Genomic DNA, 20,289 nt, shown 5'->3' with positions numbered 1-20,289 from the left:
TTAAAATTAAACACAAGGCAAAAGGAACAAAGATAAAAACAAGGATAAAATATAAGTGGTTGTAAAAATCCAGCGATAGTTACAATGGTGATCACTGATAAAAAAAGGCGCAGGATAAGCAACAAGCATAGAACCCTATGCATTTCGTCCTACATGACTGTAGAAGTCTGGAAAATATCGGGGAACAGATGGGAGGAACTTCCGCATTATACCAGAGATGACCTTTGGAGGTACCATCACTCTTACCTTTGCCTATTTGACCCATTTCTGAGAGGTTTTGGGCCCACGCCACACGGTAAGAGTACCCATCTTATATCTTTTCTGGATTTATGTTTATTTACATATTGGTTTTATCATCAAGATTGTCATCATCATTACTGTTCCATGCCTCATATCTCACCTTGCTGGCGAGGATTACACCTGATTGACATCATTAACCGTTTACATGGACCCTTTTCTGAAGTGACTCATGACCACTTTTCATAATATTTTTTGATATTGGAATACATTTATTGTCACTTGGTTTTTCAAGCATATTTACTTGCTGCCGCAAGTATATTGTTTATACATTATTTATATATTTTGTGCATATTTGGTCACACCTTTTTTTGTACATGTTCACATCATGACCACACAGGTCTAGATTTATTCATTAGCGCAGCACAATTTTACATTTTACTTTTCTCACATATTATCTGTATGTTGTGTGCTAGCAGCTACCCTTTTTGTCTTTCTCTCCCCTATATTTTCACAACTTCAAGTTGCCTCCAGGACAGTACAAGGCAACTTCAAGTCGCCTCCAGGACTGGAGGCTTTTCAGTGGCCAATCAAAACAACAATCAGCTCTGTGGGAGGGAGGGGTTTGCCTGAAAAATGTATGTTCTCTTCCTGTATTGTTTCTTCAGTTAAGACAGTGATCAGACTTCTGAGGCAACTTCCATTGAAATCAATGGGTACAAGTTGCCTAGAAGTCGGATTGAAGTAGTACAGGAACCTTTTCTGAAGTCGGAGCGACTTCAGTAGTGTGTATTAAGACGGCTCCATTCACTTCCATTGATTTTCTTAACCACAAGACTTGGGACGACTTGTGGCAACTTCAAGTCAGATCCCAGGTTGCCCCAGTGTGAACCGGCTCTAACAAGAAATAACAATAAAAACAGCATGTATCAAATCACCAGCTCATTCACGGTGCTTCGCCTGACAGTCGTATCTGATGTCAGGCAAGGCACCGTGAGTCTAGATCTGCGGTAAATGAGCTGGTGATTTGATACATGCTGTTTTTATTGTTATTTCTTGTAAGTGTAACTTTTTAGGGGGGCTTTTTTATTAAATTTAAAAGCAGAGAACGCTATGGTACTTGTGTTTTTTGTTTCATGTCCTTACCCCCTGGATACATAAGTGGAATTGATTATTAAAAAGCGGATGGAGGAAGGTGGTGTTTGGAGACAATTTAAACGTTGATTACCCACACAGAGGTGCAGTCTGAAGACTGTAGGAATTCCTACCATTGGTAAAAGTGGATTCATCGTGGTGGACACATGGAGTGATCTGTTTATGAGTTTTATACTCATCCTTGAGGTGAGCAGGCATTTTAGCAGGGACGTCACCGCGTTCTACGCTAGGAGGAAGGGCTTCGGTTATGCCGGCCGGCATCTGCTTTTATATGCCTATTTTACATGGATGTTTGCAAGTAGGTTTTTACTCTTTTTTATTAAACCTGAGTTCAAATGTTATTACGCTATGGTCCGGTTTCCTTTATTATGCATGTCTTTTGGATTGGCTGTCTAAACACGGATCCGATGTCTCCATAATCGAGGATTCTAATACCTACCTGTAGCTCCGTTCACCCTGGTTCCATCCCGCTGTGGATTGATATACACTGCTGTTATTTATCCAATATCTGGTAAGCTGCTCTCCATGTGGTGGTGGTTCCCACGGATATCAAGTGCACCTGGGTGTTGTTCGTCCCGATTCCTGAATCTGAGGCGTCTTGTTCATTATTCAAACTAATTGGACTTTTCTGTTTATTTTGAAATTATACTTGCTCTCTGCTATGTATATTTTGTAGTTGGCGCAGTTTTTCTCCTTTCCATTGTATTTGTGTTTGTAACACGTGATTGCTGCCTTCTGGGACTCACATCCGCTTACTTATTTTGGTTAGCGCAGAAAAAAAATTTCTTTATTTTAGCATGGGGGTGGGTGTGCACTGAACATTAGATTAATTGAAATAGGATTTTTCACAGCGGTGACAGCTTTGGAAATCTACATATGAACTGTTTTTTATAAAAAAAAAAAATTTTCATAAGTGTTTTATGGAATGTATAATTATTTGTTTATAAAGGATTTATAGATACGCAGCGCTGCACTATTTGTCACAAAAGTTTATATTATATATATATATATATATATATATATATATATATATATATATATATATATATATATATATATATATATATATATATATATATATATATATATATATATATAATATTAGATGTATATTTTGTTAGAAGTCATATTGTGTAAAAGCTGTGAAGATGGCTATCTCTGCCTTTTCCCACAGAGCCACTGGAAATGATAAGTTTATGTGAACAAGTATTTTGCATTTCAATCAAGATTTGACTTCAAAGAAACTTTAGCTATCTGGTTCCCACCCTTTTGTAAGACATAAATTATATTAGCTATCCACGCCAGTTAGAGCAAATAATGAATCCAACACCATGTTTGTGACGCCCTCTCTACATGTAGCTAAACTATAATAAATACATCTATTTTTCAGTCTGGCTTCAAACAGTCAAAATGTACTGAAACCCATGAGATTTGTGATTTCACCTACACTACTATACCAGCCAAATAACCCCCCCCCCCCCAAACAAAACCCCACAAAATCCAAAAGTTGTGCATTGCCATAGTGTCTCACCCTAGGGACTGTGGAGGGAGGTTCAAAAGGAACCATCCCTCAGGAAGTTGTGAAAGGAAAATGGGATTTATTAGACTAGACCACTTTCATCCATTGCTCGAAGATCCAGTTTGATACCAAGATGCCCATTGCAGGCACTATTGGTTGTGGACATACGGGTCAGCATGGGTTCCCTAAATCAGTCTGCAGATCCACAGCCCCATAGCCCCACACACAACAAACTCTGATGCCCATTTTTTTCTGCTTTTAACCACATCAACTTCAGCAAAAATATGTCTACTTGCTGCCTAATATATTCCACCTACTTTCAGATGCCACTGTAACAAGATAATCAGTGTTGGCCTTTTAACCTGTCAGTGGTCTTAAAGGGGTTGTAAAGCTTTGTGTTTTTTCACCTTAATGCAGCCCCTGTTTTACTTACCCGGGACCCGTTGCTTTCACCAAGTTTTAGTCGGCTCTTCATTGGATGATTGATAGCAGCGCAGCCATTGGCTCCTGCTGCTGTCGATCAAATCAATGACTGGGCACACCGGGGCCGAGTCATACACTTGGTGGCTAGGGGTGCAACGGATCAAAAAACTCACGGATCGGATCGATCCTCGGATCAGGAGTCACGGATCGGATCATTTTCGGATCAGAAAAAAAAAAAAAAAAGGGTCCGTTTTTTCATTGGTCCAAAAAAAAAAAAAAAAAAATTATATATATATATTTATATATATATATATATATATATATATATATATATATATATATATATATATATATATATATATATATATATATATATATATATATATATATATATATATATATAAATATAAATAATATATATTTTTTTTGGACCAATTAAAAAAAGGAACCTTTTTTTTTTTTTTGCTGATCCGAAAAAATAGCACAATAGCAATTCACAGGGGGGTGGATTAAAGAGGAAGCAGGTGAGGCTGTTTGGGACTTAAAGTACAATCTTGATGTTTTTACAGATATATATATATATATATATATATATATATATATATATATATATATATATATATATATATATTTTTTTTTGCTGTAAAAACATCAAGATTGTACTTTAAGTCCCAAACAGCCTCACCTGCTTCCTCTTTAATCCACCCCTGTGAATTGTTATTGTGCTATTTTTTCCCCCTTTTCCCCCCCCCACCTCTCACACCAGTGCTTCACTGTTAACATTCCCCATTCAGCTTGCTAGAGCCCAGTGCAGAGCGTGACACGCCTCCCCGGGTGAGGCGGGGAGGCGGTGTCACGCTGGGCTCTGGCAAGCAGACTGGCCGCCGCTCCGGAGCTAGGCCGAAGCCGGGGACTTTCCTAGGCCTAGGCTCCGGAGCGCTCCGCGGATCGCGGGGTTGTGCCGATCCGAACGGGGTGGCCCGTTCGGATCACGGATCGGTGACGATCCGTTACACCCCTATTGGTGGCTATGGCCGCCGAATGCATCACACAGGAGCGCACCCTCAAGGTAACCCCATCGGAAGAGAGCTTCCCAGAGGGGGTTTAGCTCTTGTGGGGAAGAGGCCGCGAGAGTCGCAGTGGGACCCCGTTTGGGGGCCACTCTGTGCAAAACGAACTGCACAGTGGAGGTAAGTATGACATGTTTGTTTTTAAAAAATAAATAAAAAACTAACCCATAGTATCCCTTTAAAGTTATGGCTGATCAGTGTATATGCCATAACATAAGCAGTACTACCAATGGAACAAGCAAATAGTTAATTCTCTATGCATTTTAAAAGCTGAATGCTCCATTTTTGAATTTTGTTCTGGGAACCATGTTGCTCCAAACTTGCACTGGATGCAAACTTTTACAGTAACAACTCTACCAAACATACTAGCTAAAAATAGTACATCTATAAAAAAAGGAACACTGCTCAAAAAACAAGTCTGTACCTCAATCTGTACATCATCCCATGGGTCTAAACGGACAGATTTCACTCGGCTGATCTGAGGGATGTTGCGGTGAATTCCAGAACAGTTCAAGCAAATGAACACCCCCAAGAGTGTAGGATGCCCAGTCTGGATCTGTAAGAGAGATGTCAGACAGATGCTTCACATTAATTCACAGACGGATCTCAGCATGAGACAAAGCTACGATATAAGTGCCTCTTTATATTAATGTACTAAACTGACTGATCAACTCTGCCAAACTTCATTAAAGATTCTAGAGGAACAGAAGAAGAGCAACTAAAGGAACTAAAAGCAACAGCTTTCCTTGATCATTTGCTCATTTGTTAATGTCTTTCCGCAGCTAAATATTGCTCAAACATTTGGTAGAAGGAAAAAAAAGTCCTGCAATCAATGTGAATAACACCCAAAGATATTCAAATGCCAACAGACATTTATGAAGCATATGAATTACAATCCACCCACGTGCAATGCAACAGCATGTAACACTAAATTTAAAAGGGCACACTTCAATCTAAAACATGAAAATTTGATTAACTGACATTTTTTTCATAACTGCTAAAAGTAAGTAATCTCAACCCTGGCTTTAATTATCTGCACCTTGCTGCCCTCCTGCCTTGTTTTCTAATTGGTGGCAGCTGGTGCCACCGAACGTCGGGGGGGGGGGGGGGGGGGGCTGTGGGGGGTATGACTAACAAACCATCCACCAACCCCCCCCGGGTGGTCGTTCCATCAGTCAAACCTCCGTTCAGTCGATCGCCAAACCCTGCACTTACCCCATCTAGGTCCAATTCCAAGACCACAGCAAAGGGAGGTGTGTATATTGGTTCAAATAGTATTTATACAGTCACGAATGGGAACAGTCCGAGATGGATCTAAATTTGCCCGGGCCCTGCTGAACTGACCGAATTTCAATCCATCAATGACAAGCATAAGCCTTACTGCATTCTTCCCTATATGTAGGACTGTAAGGAAGGAAGGAAGGTTGTGTAGAACCGTGCAAAAAATATAATTATTGTAATATAATTTTACTGTAGTTCAAACTGGGCCCATAACAGAATATTTAGAAATAATTACGGTAATACATCTACCCCCATCAGAGCTTCCAATTTCATGTCTCTACCACACTTAAACAGGCACATACACACTTTAGAGGCAATTTGATGAGGTAGAAATTAAAGCTGAGATTTAGGAAAGAACTAAAATACACAGCTGAAATACATACGGTATGTATTTTCATACCAGCCAAAAGACTGACAACACTGTTTAGCCACTCTTGCATTTGCTTCCCTTTGCCAGGCAGCAGATCCAGGTCATCACTTCCCTCATCTCAACTGCTGTTGAATAATTTAGGTTGGCCACTGTAACAGGCGCTCCTAGCACTGTGACGTGTTCCACGCTGGAATGCATTACGGTGACCACACGATGACGTCATCGCCCGGCGCCGCGTGTGTTCCAGCTTGGAATGCAGAAGTGTGCCTCACCGCCGGCGCGAATTAGTGCTATGCACTACACCTGCCTCTCACCTATTAAGAGAGCGGTGTGCAGATAGCACACCATTCTATTATTGTCGCCGTAGCCGGCTTGGCTGCATTTTAACCAGAATTATCCTCCATCCCTGAACTGGAGGCAATTCCATTCCTGGAGCTGCGCTGCTAATCTCGTCTTGAGTTGCTGCTGACACCCTACACTACAGGATCCCATGTCCTAAAAGCCCTGCAAACGGATGAGTAGACATTGTGTTACTTGTAGTGCCTTAAGAAGATCTGCTACACATATTGCTGTTATACAAGTCTTATACTTAACGCTGGCTTATTTCCTATCATCTCACCACTTGGGACCGACTGTTATGTTTTGGCTGTTTGCTGTGCAAGATCTTAAAAGGAACATATACTCTCAAATAAGCTGAGCTATACATGTCTCTCTTATGCAATTACTAGTTGCCATCACTATTCTTATTTACTACGTGCCTGACATAAGTTATAAATAACTTGTTTATGGGCCTATGCCCTTAGTTACTGAACATGTTCGCTCTAAACTTTTCTATGCTAAGGGTTAAAGTTATTTCATACTTAGTCCCTTAGTGGCCTAATGCATTGCTTTATGTAATAAGTGATATGATGTATGTGAGAGAGAGATGATTTATAGAACCCCCCCAAACTCCTGTTTGTGTGGAGTGACGCCTGGGGCTCAGTATTGAAATCTCACATAAATCCTTGCTATTCGCAGTTGTGGTTGTCTCCCGTTTATCAGTGCCGTTACAGTCACTGACCCACCCCAACACTGTAACCGAACAATAAAAGAGCATGAGTACATTGGCGAGACCACCACTCACTGCACTCTCCTTCAATAGGGAATTTCTTGGTGTTAGTTTGACAGTATCGTGCAAACCCGATTCATTCACTGGGTTTGAATCATGTTAAATTGGTAGTAAACTCTCATATTTCATTTTTACCTACAGGTAAACTTACCTGTAGGTAAAATGATTATCTCCTAAATGTGCTCCGTTTAGAAGATATTCTATCACATCACCAGCGCATGTCCTCTGAAGGAACGGCATACCTGTGCCATTCCTTCAGAGCTGTGTGCCACAGCCAAGACTCCCACACACAAAACAGATCTTGGTATTTATACTACTTGCATTTAATATTAATTTAATGATTTTTTTTTTTTTTTACCAAATTAAATCGCTTTTTATATTTGCCTGGAGTTCAGCTTTAACCTAGTACAAGGTTTTTCCAAAAAGGAAACAGGGCACCCAGTGAAATGTATGCAGACATAAGGAATTCATACCTACGCCATGAAGATGCTTCCCCTGGAAGAATTTAAAGCTACCCTGTTGCTGAAAGAAAAAGGAAATAAAACTCCAGGTAAAAACAGACATTTCACACTTGTCCTGGCATCCATTTGTAGAATCTTCGCTCTGTTGCTGAGCAAAGCCACCTGAAAGATCTTCCGATTTGACACACTAATGTTCTGTTGTAAAAACCTGCAAGCAGGCGGGCTTTTGTTGCAGAATAGACATGCACCGTCTCTTCTGCAGTAAAATGCTCCTACCTGCCATCTCCTCCAGGACTGTAAACTGAGCTGCACATAAGCAGCTCAGCTTACACTGACAGGTCTGTCTCTAAATGCTGAAATTATGGTCTCCTGAATGAGGTCATCCCCCGCTAGCCAATAAAGAGGCCTGAAGATTGGCACCCCGTAGGAGGTCTGACATTTAAAAAAAAATGTCGCAGGGTTCCCCTTCAGCCCCAGACCATTTTGCGGGTCAATGACAAGGCCACTTTTTGTGATTCCGCACTGCGTCGCTTTACCCGACAATTGCTCGTGCGACGTGGCTCCCAAACAAAATTGGCGTCCTTTTTTCCTACAATTAGAGCTTTCTTTTGGTGGCATTTGATCACCTCTGCGGTTTTTATTTTTTTGCGCTATAAACAAAAATAGAGCGACAATTTTGGAAAAAAAAATGAATATTTTTTACTTTTTGCTGTAATAAATATCCCCCAAAAATATAAAAAAAAAACGTGTTTTTTTTCCTCAGTTTAGGCCGATACGTATTCTTCTACATTTTTTTCGTAAAAAAAATAAAATCGCAATAAGCGTTTATTGGTTGGTTTGCGCAAAAGTTATAGCGTCTACAAAATAGGGGTTAGTTTTGTGGCATTTTTATTAATAATTTTTTTTTTTTTTACTAGTAATGGCGGCGATCTGCGATTTTTATCGGTACTGCGACCTTATGGCGGACACTTCGGACACTTTTGACACATTTTTGGGACCATTGGCATTTTTATAGCGATCAGTGCTATAAAAATGCATTGATTACTGTAAAAATGTCACTGGCAGGGAAGGGGTTAACACTAGGGGCGAGGAAGGGGTTAATTATGTTCCCTAGGTGTGTTCTAACTGAAGGGGGGTGGGACTGACTAGGGGAAGAGACAGATCGCTGTTCATACATTGTATGAACATGCGATCAGTCATTTCTCCCCCTGACAGGACCGGGAGCTGTGTGTTTACACACACACAGCTCCCGGTTCACGCTCTGTAACGAGCGATCGCGGGTGCCCGGCGGTGATCACGCGTGGCACCAGGCGTGCGCCCCTAGTGGCTGAAATGACATTATATTACGTGATTTCACGCAGCCAAGCCGACCTGCTGCCGTAAAACTGCGGCAGCTGGTCGGCTAGTGGTTAATATCGATACCAGAACTGAAGGGCCTGGTAATAGACTGGGGGGAACCCATGCATTTTTTTTTCAAATAATTTTATCTGTATTGGTCGGGACCCGACAATTCATTACAGCCGCGATCCGTTTTAGTTTTTTTCCCTTTAGAAATGTCATTTTGCTGCAGGGACGGTTCTAAACACGGGAAAAATGTGCCACTTTACAGACATACTAAAGACACCCCCAGGTACGAAATTTAAAGGGATATTTCACTTTGTTTCACTTTAAGCATTATTAAAATCACTGCTCCCGAAAAAAATTCTGTTTAAAACTTTTTTTTGCATCGATACATGTTTCCCTGGGGCAGGACCCAGGTCCCCAAACACTTTTTATGACAACGTCATGCATATTAGCCTTTAAAATTTGCACTTTTAATTTTTCATGTTCGTGTCCCATAGACTTTAACGGTGTTCGCAAGTTCTGGTGCGAATCGAGGGGTGTTCGGCTCATCCTTACTCTATGGTATGCCCAGCTTACGTTCTTAAAATATAGAAAGGGAACTACTGCTTTAATCATAAATAGTCACTTCTCTGCTGTACTGTGTCCCTACAAAAAAACGTCACCCAAAATTGGTACTTGATCATCAGAAGTTGAACTAGAAGCTTGGAGGCATCATAAAAACTACAAACAGAATTAATACCATCAAACAGGTCATTATAATTACCAATTAGCATCCTAAGTAGAAAGTCACAGATTATTTTGTAGATGTCATTGTACTTTAATACTGTAGCCTACAGCTAATAAATGGATTGTTTGATGTTTCTTGATAGAAACAGTTTTTAACCACTTGCTTACTGGGCACTTAAACACCCCTCCTGCCCAGAGCAATTTTCAGCTTTCAGCGCTGTCACACTTTGAATGACAATTACTCAGTCATGCAACACTGTACCCAAATGATTTTTTTGTCCTTTTTTTCCCACAAATAGAGCTTTCTTTTGGTGGTATTTGATCACCTCTGGGTTTTTTATTTTTTGCGCTATTAATGAAAAAAGACCGAAAATTTGGAAAAAAAATGATTTTTCTTAGTTTCTGTGATAAAATTTTGCAAATTATTAATATTTCTTCATAAATTTGGCCACAATTTATACTGCTACATGTCTTTGATAAAAATAACCCAAAATTTTTGGAAATTATTTGGTCTGTGTGAAAGTTTTAGAGTCTACAAGCTATAGTGCAAATCATAAAAAATTGTCACATCTGATCACACCTGATGTACTGAAGGCCTATCTCATTTCTTGGACCCTAACAAGCCAGGAAAGTACAAATGCCCCCAAAATAACCCCTTTTTGGAAAGTAGACATCCCAAGGTATTTAGTAAGAGGCATGGTGAGTTATTTGAAGTTGTGTTTTTTTCCCACAATACTTTGCAAAATAAAGATTTTTATTTTTCATTTAAAAAATTTCTCAAAATTGTCATTGTAATAGCTTATTTCTCTCACATGGCATGTGCATACCACAAATGACACCCCAAAATACATTCTGCTACTCCTCCTGAGTAAAACGATACCCCATGTGTGAGACTTTTTCACTGCCTGGCCACATACGGAGGCCCAACATGCAGGAAGCGCCATCAGGGGTTTTTAGGAGCATAAATTGCACATCTAACTAGTTGACTACCTATTACACTTTTGAAGGCCCTGGAACACCAGGACAATGGAATTACCCACAAAGTGACCCCATTTTGGAAAGCTAATACCCCAACGTATAATCTATGAGGCATAATGAGTCTTTTGAACGGTTTATTTTTTTCCAGCAGTTTTTGGAAAATGTGGAAAAAAAAATGAAAACGCATTTTTTTTACACAAAGTTGTCCATTGATAAGATATTTCCAACACATAGCATGTACATACCACAAATGACACCCCAAAATACATTCTGCTACTCCTCCTGAGTAAAACGATACCCCATGTGTGAGACTTTTTCACTGCCTGGCCACATACGGAGGCCCAACATGCAGGAAGCGCCATCGGGGGTTTTAGGAGCATAATTGCACATCTAAACTAGTTGACTACCTATTACACTTTTGAAGGCCCTGGAACACCAGGACAATGGAATTACCAACACACTGACCCCATTTTGGAAAGCTAACACCCCAACGTATAATCTATGAGGCATAATGAGTCTTTTGAATGGTTCATTTTTTTCCAGAAGTTTTTGGAACATGTGGAAGAAAAATGAAAACTCATTTTTTTTACACAAAGTTGTATGTTTCTAAGATATTTCCAACACATAGCATTTAGATAGCAAAAATTACACCCCAAAATACATTCTGCTACTAGCCTGACCACATACAGAGATCCAACATGCAAGGAACACCGTCAGGTGTTCCAGAGACACATAGTATGCACATACCAAGAATTACACCTCAAAATACATTATGCTGAGCAAAGCGTAAACAAAAGATTACCTGTGGTAATAGTAGCGCAGTTCTACAGCAGGATAGCACTGGTCCAGGCAGCAGGCAGGGACTTGGTCAGCAACGTCAGGCAGGGATACTGTCCCGTCAGGGTTAGTGCAGGTGGTCAGTTCATGCAACAGGCAGAGGCATGATGGCATAGGTCCTACAGGCAGCAGGCAGAAGTAGGGCCTCGTTCAGGACAGAATGGGGACAGGGGTAGAGGCTTCTCCCACCCAAATCTCTTTGAAGCCTCCGGGCAACCAGACCCTAATCTAGGATGAGAAAACGAAAAAGTTTTCTTCATCCAGAAAAACTTTTCTGGCGCCCCTCACATATGTGAGACCCCTGTGTTCCCACTAGTCCATTAGCAGGGTACAAGATCAGTCCATGAGGCAGGCAAAAACATGGTCAAACAGTCCGAGGTCAGTTCCAGATCAGGCAGAGGCAGTACAGAATCGTTGGGCAGAAGAATGGTCGAAAAAACAGTCCAGGGTCAATTCCAAATCGGGCAGAGGCATTACAAAATCGTTAGGCAGAATCGTGGTCAAAAAACAAGCCGGGATCAGTTACAGAGCAGGCGGTGGCATAAGGGGTGTGAAGGTGTGTGAAGGCAGGAACGGAGGATTAATACTTTAGTTTGGTGTGGTAACGGCGAAAACAGTCAATTATACAGAGGCCTGGTTTGGAAGGACAATCGGCACAATGGTAAGCTGTGTCTCGTCTGACTCCTTCACTGGCGCATACCTTGCATCGTTTTTGACGTCGTCGGCCTGTTTCTGTGGAGGGACTTTATCGGGAAAATGACGCTCGGCGAGACGACTTAAAACATCAGATCGGATGGTTTGGGGTGCATCGTTGTGGAAAATAAGGGCAGTGATAAGTCCTCTTGGTAGCCAAGGAAGCGTTTGGGTTTGGGTGGAGTTGCTGTAAATTACAAAAGAATTGTATATGGCCAATTGAAAAAAATAAATGGCAACTTTTTTGTACCAATGGTACGTTCTTCTTGTGTCAGGAATGCTGGTAGACCAGTACTGTGTGACTGCACAGAGGAGACCCACAATGTCTGCGGTGAAGTTAAAAGGTGTTTATTAACAAATAAATGAAGACAACCAGTGCGTAACAAAATAGCATATACAATCAGGGGAAATACCGTATTCATAAACGAAGCCAGGCCGAGGTCATACACAGGGGAAGTCAGCAGATGGGTGAGGATGGGAACACAGCGGATCAGGGAGCGGATGGATGGACAGGTTGCGGGGCAGGAATCCAAGAGGGAACAGGAATCAGGACACAGGGAGGACAAGTCCAGGCAGGATGGATGGACAGGCTGCGGGGCAGGAATCCAAGAGGGAACAGAAATCAGGACACAGGGAGGACAAGTCCAGGCAGGGATCAAGGATCAGGTCCAGAAATCAGGGTCAAATACCAGCTCAGGTCCAGGAGGTATGACGATACCAGGGCGAGGAGTGATTACACACGCCGGGTATTTATAGAGGCGTGCTGATTGCATTCAGGTCACACCTGAACGCAGGAAGGGCTGTGTGCTCCACACTGCTAAGGAATGCCCCGCTGGTGGACGCCAGTACTGCAGCCCAAGGATAACATAGCAGTAACACCAGCAGGGGGAACCTTCCCTGACAGTACCCCCCCCCAAAGGAGCGGCCTCCGGACGCTCCAATTAGATGTTGCTGGGGAAAGTCCGTGGTGTCAAGCTGGGCAGCAGATAAAGTCACATCAGGTTGGGCCGGATGAAAGTCCATGACTTTTAACAGGGCAAAGTGCAGCTCAAGCTGGGCAGCGGGTACAAAAATCTTAGGTTGGGCAAAAAGTACATCAAGCTGGGATGCAGATAGGGGCCAATCAAGCTGGGCAGCAGACTCCGGGTCGTCGAGCTGGGCAGCAGGCTCCGGGTCGTCGAGCTGGGCAGCAGGCTCCGGGTCGTCGAGCTGGGAAGCAGGCTCCGGGTCGTCGAGCTGGGAAGCAGGCTCCGGGTCGTCGAGCTGGGAAGCAGGCTCCGGGTCGTCGAGCTGGGAAGCAGGCTCCGGGTCGTCGAGCTGGGAAGCAGGCTCCGGGTCGTCGAGCTGGGAAGCAGGCTCCGGGTCGTCGAGCTGGGAAGCAGGCTCCGGGTCGTCGAGCTGGGAAGCAGGCTCCGGGTCGTCGAGCTGGGAAGCAGGCTCCGGGTCGTCAAGCTGGGAAAACAGGCTCCGGGTCGTCGAGCTGGGAAACAGGCTCCGGGTCGTCGAGCTGGGAAACAGGCTCCGGGTCGTCGAGCTGGGAAACAGGCTCCGGGTCGTCGAGCTGGGCAGCAGCAAACTCCGGGTCGTCGAGCTGGGCAGCAGCAAACTCCGGGTCGTCGAGCTGGGCAGCAGCAAACTCCGGGTCGTCGAGCTGGGCAGCAAACTCCGAGTCGTCGAGCTGGGCAGCAAACTCCGGGTCGTCGAGCTGGGCAGCAAACTCAGGGTCGTCGGGCTGGGCAGCGGGCAGGGACACCTCAGACTGGGCAGCGGACAGGAACTTCACAGGCAGGGCGGATGGCACTGAAACAGGCAGGGCAGATGGCACTGAAACAGGCAGGGCAGATGGCACTGAAACAGGCAGGGCAGATGGCAAACTGGCACAGCAACTTCAGGCTGGCAAACTGGCACAGCAACTTCAGGCTGGCAAACTGGCACAGCAACTTCAGGCTGGCAAACTGGCACAGCAACTTCAGGCTGGCAAACTGGCACAGCAACTTCAGGCTGGCAAACTGGCACAGCAACTTCAGGCTGGCAAACTGGCACAGGCTGGCAAACTGGCACAGGAATGTCAGGCTGGAAAATTGGCACAGAAACATCAGGCTGGCATACAGGATCAGGCTGGCAAACTGGCACAGAAACTTCAGGCTGGCAAACTGGCACAGGAACTTCAGGCTGGCAAACTGGCACAGGAACTTCAGGCTGGCAAACTGGCACAGGAACTTCAGGCTGGCATACAGGATCAGGCTGGCAAACTGGCCGCATAGCAGGTAGAGGTTTGCAGAATCAGGTTCAGCTGGCATGCAAGCAGACTGGAGCAGGTTGGTTGGTGTGGAGACAGGTTGGGTTACTGGCAGGATCATCTTGGTTGGGAAAAACTTTCGTTTTTTCTTGGGCTTAGCCACAGACGCTCTGTAGGTAAGGGGTGCAGCAGACTGGAAAGGAGGATTGGGATATGGCAGAGTAGAGGGAACAGTAGCTGGAGGAAGTTTTTGTGGGTTAGTAGGCGGCTGAGAAGAGACAGGTGGGTTGTATACAGGATAGGTACAGGGAGCAGAGACTGGATATTGGTATCTGGTGGGAAGCAGTGTATACTGAGCTTCAACTGGGGTTGCCATTGGTGATGGACAGATGGATCTTTGGGAAGGTGAGTGGTTAATGGCAGGGCTGGAAACAGGTGGATTTGCTGGAATCAGGAGATCTGACCAGGCCTGCAGCACAGGCTGAACAAAAGCAGATTCACACACACCTTGTCTAATCAGAGACTGCACTGAACTAATGCACTCAGACAACTTCTGCTGGGAACAAGAGGAATAATGTTCATCAAAAGAAACTGGATCATCCTCTAATAACCATATCAAGGATTCAACTTGGTCATGACTGAAGGGGGGAGAGAAATCGTCACTGCCATCAGGAATAAATGACAGGGCTGGCTTTACACACAAACGGATTAATGCCTGAACATCATCATAAGACATATAACCATGATCCACCATGGAATGGGCTGATCGGATGGTTTCCATCAGCCGGTCACTTGTCCATCCCTCAAAAACCTGGCGACAATACTCCTCATATCCTCCTCTGCCAGCAGAGAAAAGTAAGTGATTTCATTGAAATCCATCTTCAAAAAACGCACCGCAACAGGATGGTTCCTCAATGCAGGCACGTCTGGTCAGGGATGGCCCTGGTATACTGTCAGGAATGCTGGTAGACCAGTACTGTGTGACTGCACAGAGGAGACCCACAATGTCTGCGGTGAAGTTAAAAGGTGTTTATTAACAAATAAATGAAGACAACCAGTGCGTAACAAAATAGCATATACAATCAGGGGAAATACCGTATTCATAAACGAAAGCCAGGCCGAGGTCATACACAGGGGAAGTCAGCAGATGGGTGAGGATGGGAACACAGCGGATCAGGGAGCGGATGGATGGACAGGTTGCGGGGCAGGAAATCCAAGAGGGAACAGGAATCAGGACACAGGGAGGACAAGTCCAGCAGGATGGATGGACAGGCTGCGGGGCAGGAATCCAAGAGGGAACAGAAATCAGGGACACAGGGAGGACAAGTCCAGGCAGGGATCAAGGATCAGGTCCAGAAATCAGGGTCAAATACCAGCTCTGGTCCAGGAGGTATGACGATACCAGGGCGAGGAGTGATTACACACGCCGGGTATTTATAGAGGCGTGCTGATTGCATTCAGGTCACACCTGAACGCAGGAAGGGCTGTGTGCTCCACACTGCTAAGAATGCCCCGCTGGTGGACGCCAGTACTGCAGCCCAAGGATAACATAGCAGTAACACCAGCAGGGGGAACCTTCCCTGACATCTTGTGGCAAGATAGGGCTCAAGCATCTGGTCATTGAAGTCGACCCCCCCCATAAACAAATTATAGTCCTCGGATGCAAGTGGGCTTTCGGATGGTGGTGCCACGCCTTCTGCGGGTTTCAACAATGGTGTCATTGTGGATAGTAGATAGCATATAGACATCCCTTCTGTCCTTCCACTTCACCGCCAAAACCGCATTGTTACGCAGACTTGCTGATTCTCCTCTTTTCAACTTTTGGTTCACCAGGCTTTGAGGAAAGCCTTTCCTATTGTTTCTGACGGTGCCACATGCTGGCGTCTGCTTCCGGTGCAGGTTGTGGAACAGGGAAGAGAGGTGTAGAAATTATCTACGTATAGATGGTATCCTTTGTCTAATAGGGGGTTTGAATTAGTTCCCAAACAATTTTGCCACTTGATCCCAAGTAGTCTGGGCAATTAGGGGGATTTGATCTGGGTGTCCTTGCCTTCGTATACTCTGTAGGCATACAGGTATCCTGTGACTCGGTCACACAATTTTGTAGACCTTCACACCATAGCGGGCTCTTTTGCTGGGCATGAATTGTTTTTATTTGGAGTCTGCCACTAAATTTGATAAGGGACTCATCCACACAGATGTGTTGGTCCGGGGTGTACAATTGGGGGAATTTCTCGGAAAAATAATTGAGTAAGGGCCGGATTTTGAAGAGCCTGTCATGATCTGGGTGATTTCGGGGGTGGCACTGGGTATTGTCGTTGAAATGTAGGAATCTCATTATGGCAAGTATCGGGCTCTGGCATTATGGTGGAGAAGATGGGCATGTGGTAGATCGGGTTTTTGGACCAAAAGGCACGTGAAGTGTTTTTTGGGTTGAGTCCCATACAAAATGTGAGGCCTAAAAAAAATTTGAACTCGTCCAACGTAAGGTCTCTCCACTGGAAAGGGACGGGCATAGTAGGACGTGGGATTGTTTGCAATAAATTGCTGTGCAAATAGGTTGCACTGGGCCACAATTTCGGATAGCATGTCCTCTGTAAACATGAGGTTTAAATAATCGAGTGGGGTAAAATTCTCGTGTTCACTTGGATTCCTGGCTGGGCCGTGAAAGGGGGAATGTTGGCTTCTCCTGAAGTAGCAGGAAGCCACAAGGGGTTCTGAAGGGCATAGGGAAGGCTGGCATGGGTCCTGGAAGTTTGTTGCCGAGGCACTGCGGTGCTGGCAGATGGCACTGCGGTGCTGGCAGATGGCACGGCGGTGCTGGCAGATGGCACCGGCGGTGCTGGCAGATGGCACGGCGGTGCTGGCAGATGGCACTGCGGTGCTGGTGGATGGCACTGCCTCCTCACGCCTTCGTTTAGCCGGCCGGCTATCTTCCTCCTCTGAGTCACTCAGTGTTGCGCTACTGATGGCTGGCTCATAAGCGACGTCAAAACTCCGAATCAGAGTTGGAAGGGACTCTGAAAGAGAGAGCTCCACCGTTGCTCTCGTCGGGGGCAGAAATTATTTGGAAAGCCTCCTGAAGGGAATAGGACCTTTTGGACATTTTGCTGGTGTGTGCTAAACCTTCACTGATGGGCACTGATTGGCAGCACAGGTGGGCACTGATTGGCAGCACAGGTGGGCACTGATTGGCAGCACAGGTGGGCACTGATTGGCGGCTCAGGCGGGGTACCGATTGGCGGCACAGGCGGGCACTGATTGGCGGCACAGATGGGCACTGATTGGCGGCACAGGCGGGCACTGATTGGCGGCACAGGTGGCACTGATTGGCGGCACAGGCAGGCACTGATTGGCGGCACAGGCAGGTACTGATTGGCGGCACAGGCGGGCACTGATTGGCGGCACAGGCGGGCACTGATTGGCGGCACAGGTGGGCACTGATTGGCGGCACAGGCAGGCACTGATTGGCGGCACAGGCAGGCACTGATTGGCAGCACAGGTGGGAACTGATTGGCGGCACTGGGATGGCTTGCACTGGGATGGCTTGCACTGGGATGGATGGCACTGGGATGGATGGCACTGGGATGGATGGCACTGGGATGGATGGCACTGGTGGATGGCACTGGTGGATGGGACTGGGATGGATGGCAGGCACTGTAACACTGTGTAACACTGTAACACTAACGATTTGCACTCACTTCTCTCTCCTCACACGCTGTCTCTGTGTGAGGAGGGAGAGGCGGCAATGAGAGATGATCTCATATGTTTACATTTGAGATCTCCTCTCATTGGCCGCCCAGATCGCATCGCAAACGGCCACTCTGATTGCCGTTTGCGGCGATCCTCTAATTGGCTGTGTCCAAGGGACACGGCCAAAACAAAATTTCCCCCGCTGCGCGCTCTGGAGCGCGGCGCGGGGGACCCGCCCAAAGGGGCGGCCGTCAATTGACGGCACTTTGGCTTTTGGGATCCCCGCTGTAGCCGTCAATAGACGGCGCGCGGATCCAAGTGGTTAAGGAGTACATCTTTACACATTAATTCTGGAAAATGATAATTCACTCCTGCTCTGCACTTACAAAAAATGTACACACTGTACGCAACAAATCTGTTAAAAACCAAGAAGCTGTAAGCTTCCATTACTGGGAGATTGTGTAAAAGGCAGCATAGCTGGAGTTCGAGTGAAATGCCAGAATCTCTGCTGCAGAGGTTATAAGGTGTACGGTTTTACCTGCTTTTCTAGTTTGTACAGCAAATCTTTGGTTTTATTAAGCACTGGGAAGAACAAGCCTTTTCTGGAACTTTAGGTTTAAAAGTTTAAATCGTTATTATTTGCTAGAAATGATTGTATTTATCAGCGTATAACACGCACCCTAATTTTAAGAGGGGAGTTTAAGGGGAAAAAAAAAATTCACAGCCCCCCATCCATTATACATCCCCCATCTAGTACACATCCCTCCTATCCATTATACATCCACCCCATCCATTATACAGCCCCATCCCCAGTATACAGCCACCCTCCCCAGTACAACATCCCCCCATCCAGTACACATCCCCCCACATCCAGTACACAGCCTCCCCATCCAGTACACAGCCTCCCCATCCAGTACACAGCCTCCCCATCCAGTACACAGCCTCCCCATCCAGTACACAGCCTCCCCATCCAGTACACAGCCTCCCCATCCACTATACATCCCCCCATCCAGTACACATCCCCCTTCCATTATACATTCCCCCATCCAGTACACAGCCACACTGCACTCCCATGAGACCCCCAGTCTCCTGGGGACAGTGCTGCCAGCATTCTGCTACAGTTAAGTAAAACAAAAACAAAAAATCACTATCAGCCCCTTCCACACTGCTCCTCCTGTGTCACTCCTATTGCAAACTGAAGCTTCCATCTACCTCAATAGCTCAGTTTTTTTTCACTGACCTGGTCACATGACTGCTCTGCTCTGATGTTACACAGTAGGTCATGTGACTGCTCTCCTCCAATCAAAGCTACACTCAGGAGGAGGAGGAGGAGGAGGAGAGCAGCCAGAAAAAAACGGAGCTATAAAGATATTTACAAGCTTTGTTTTACAATGACACTGACACAGGAGGAGCGGGTGTAGAAGGGGCTGGCAAGTGACTTCAGACTATGCAAGGAGCATTGTTCCGGGCGGTGGGGGGGCGGAATGGCCGGCTTGACACCCCCCCAATGGGTGGCTCTTGGGGCGGACTGCCCAATACCCGCCCCCCTATTGGTAAAACATGATATCGGTTGTAAAACACGCAGGCACTGTTTACCCTCTGTTTTCAGAGGAAAAAAGTGTGTGTTATACGCCGATAAATATGGTACTTAGAACCCCCAAACATTTATATATATATATATATATATATATATATATATATATATATATATATATATATATATATATATATATATATATATATATATATATATATATATATTTAGCAGAGACTCTAGAGAATAAATTTGAGATTTTTGCAATCTGCCCACGGTACCCCTTTTACCACGGTTCTCTTACACAGAACCGGGAAAAAGGGATACTGGGGCTATTTCAACTATCTGCTGCCATAACATCAAAGTAATGATGGATTTTTACTATGAGATGGTCGTCTGATCAAGTAGTTACCGGTATTTAATTATTAAAGATATTTATATAGCACTTACCATTTACGCAGCACTTTTATGTTTTGTTTATTCACATTAGTTCCTGCCCTCAAAATCGCTTACAATCTAAGATACCCATCTCACATGCATGCATACAATTACTCAATTAGACAGGAGCCAATTAAGCACTTCAAGACCAGTGACTTTCACCCCCCTTTCTGCCCAGGCCAT

At 44.9% G+C, this 20,289-nt stretch overlaps 1 protein-coding gene across 1 annotated transcript in view; it reads right to left on the bottom strand.

Annotated features, from left to right (window-relative positions):
- The window catches only part of ADAP1 (ArfGAP with dual PH domains 1), a 274,571-nt gene that overhangs the window by 165,627 nt on the left and 88,655 nt on the right, over window positions 1-20,289 (bottom strand). Inside the window, 2 exon segments of the mRNA XM_040356762.1 lie at window positions 4,829-4,936; window positions 4,938-4,960. Of these exon segments, the coding sequence (XP_040212696.1) occupies window positions 4,829-4,936; window positions 4,938-4,960 (131 nt within the window).

The sequence above is a fragment of the Rana temporaria genome, chromosome 6, assembly GCF_905171775.1.
Source record: "Rana temporaria chromosome 6, aRanTem1.1, whole genome shotgun sequence".
Taxonomy (NCBI): Eukaryota; Metazoa; Chordata; class Amphibia; order Anura; family Ranidae; genus Rana; species Rana temporaria.
This window is presented reverse-complemented; position numbering and strand designations above follow the sequence as displayed.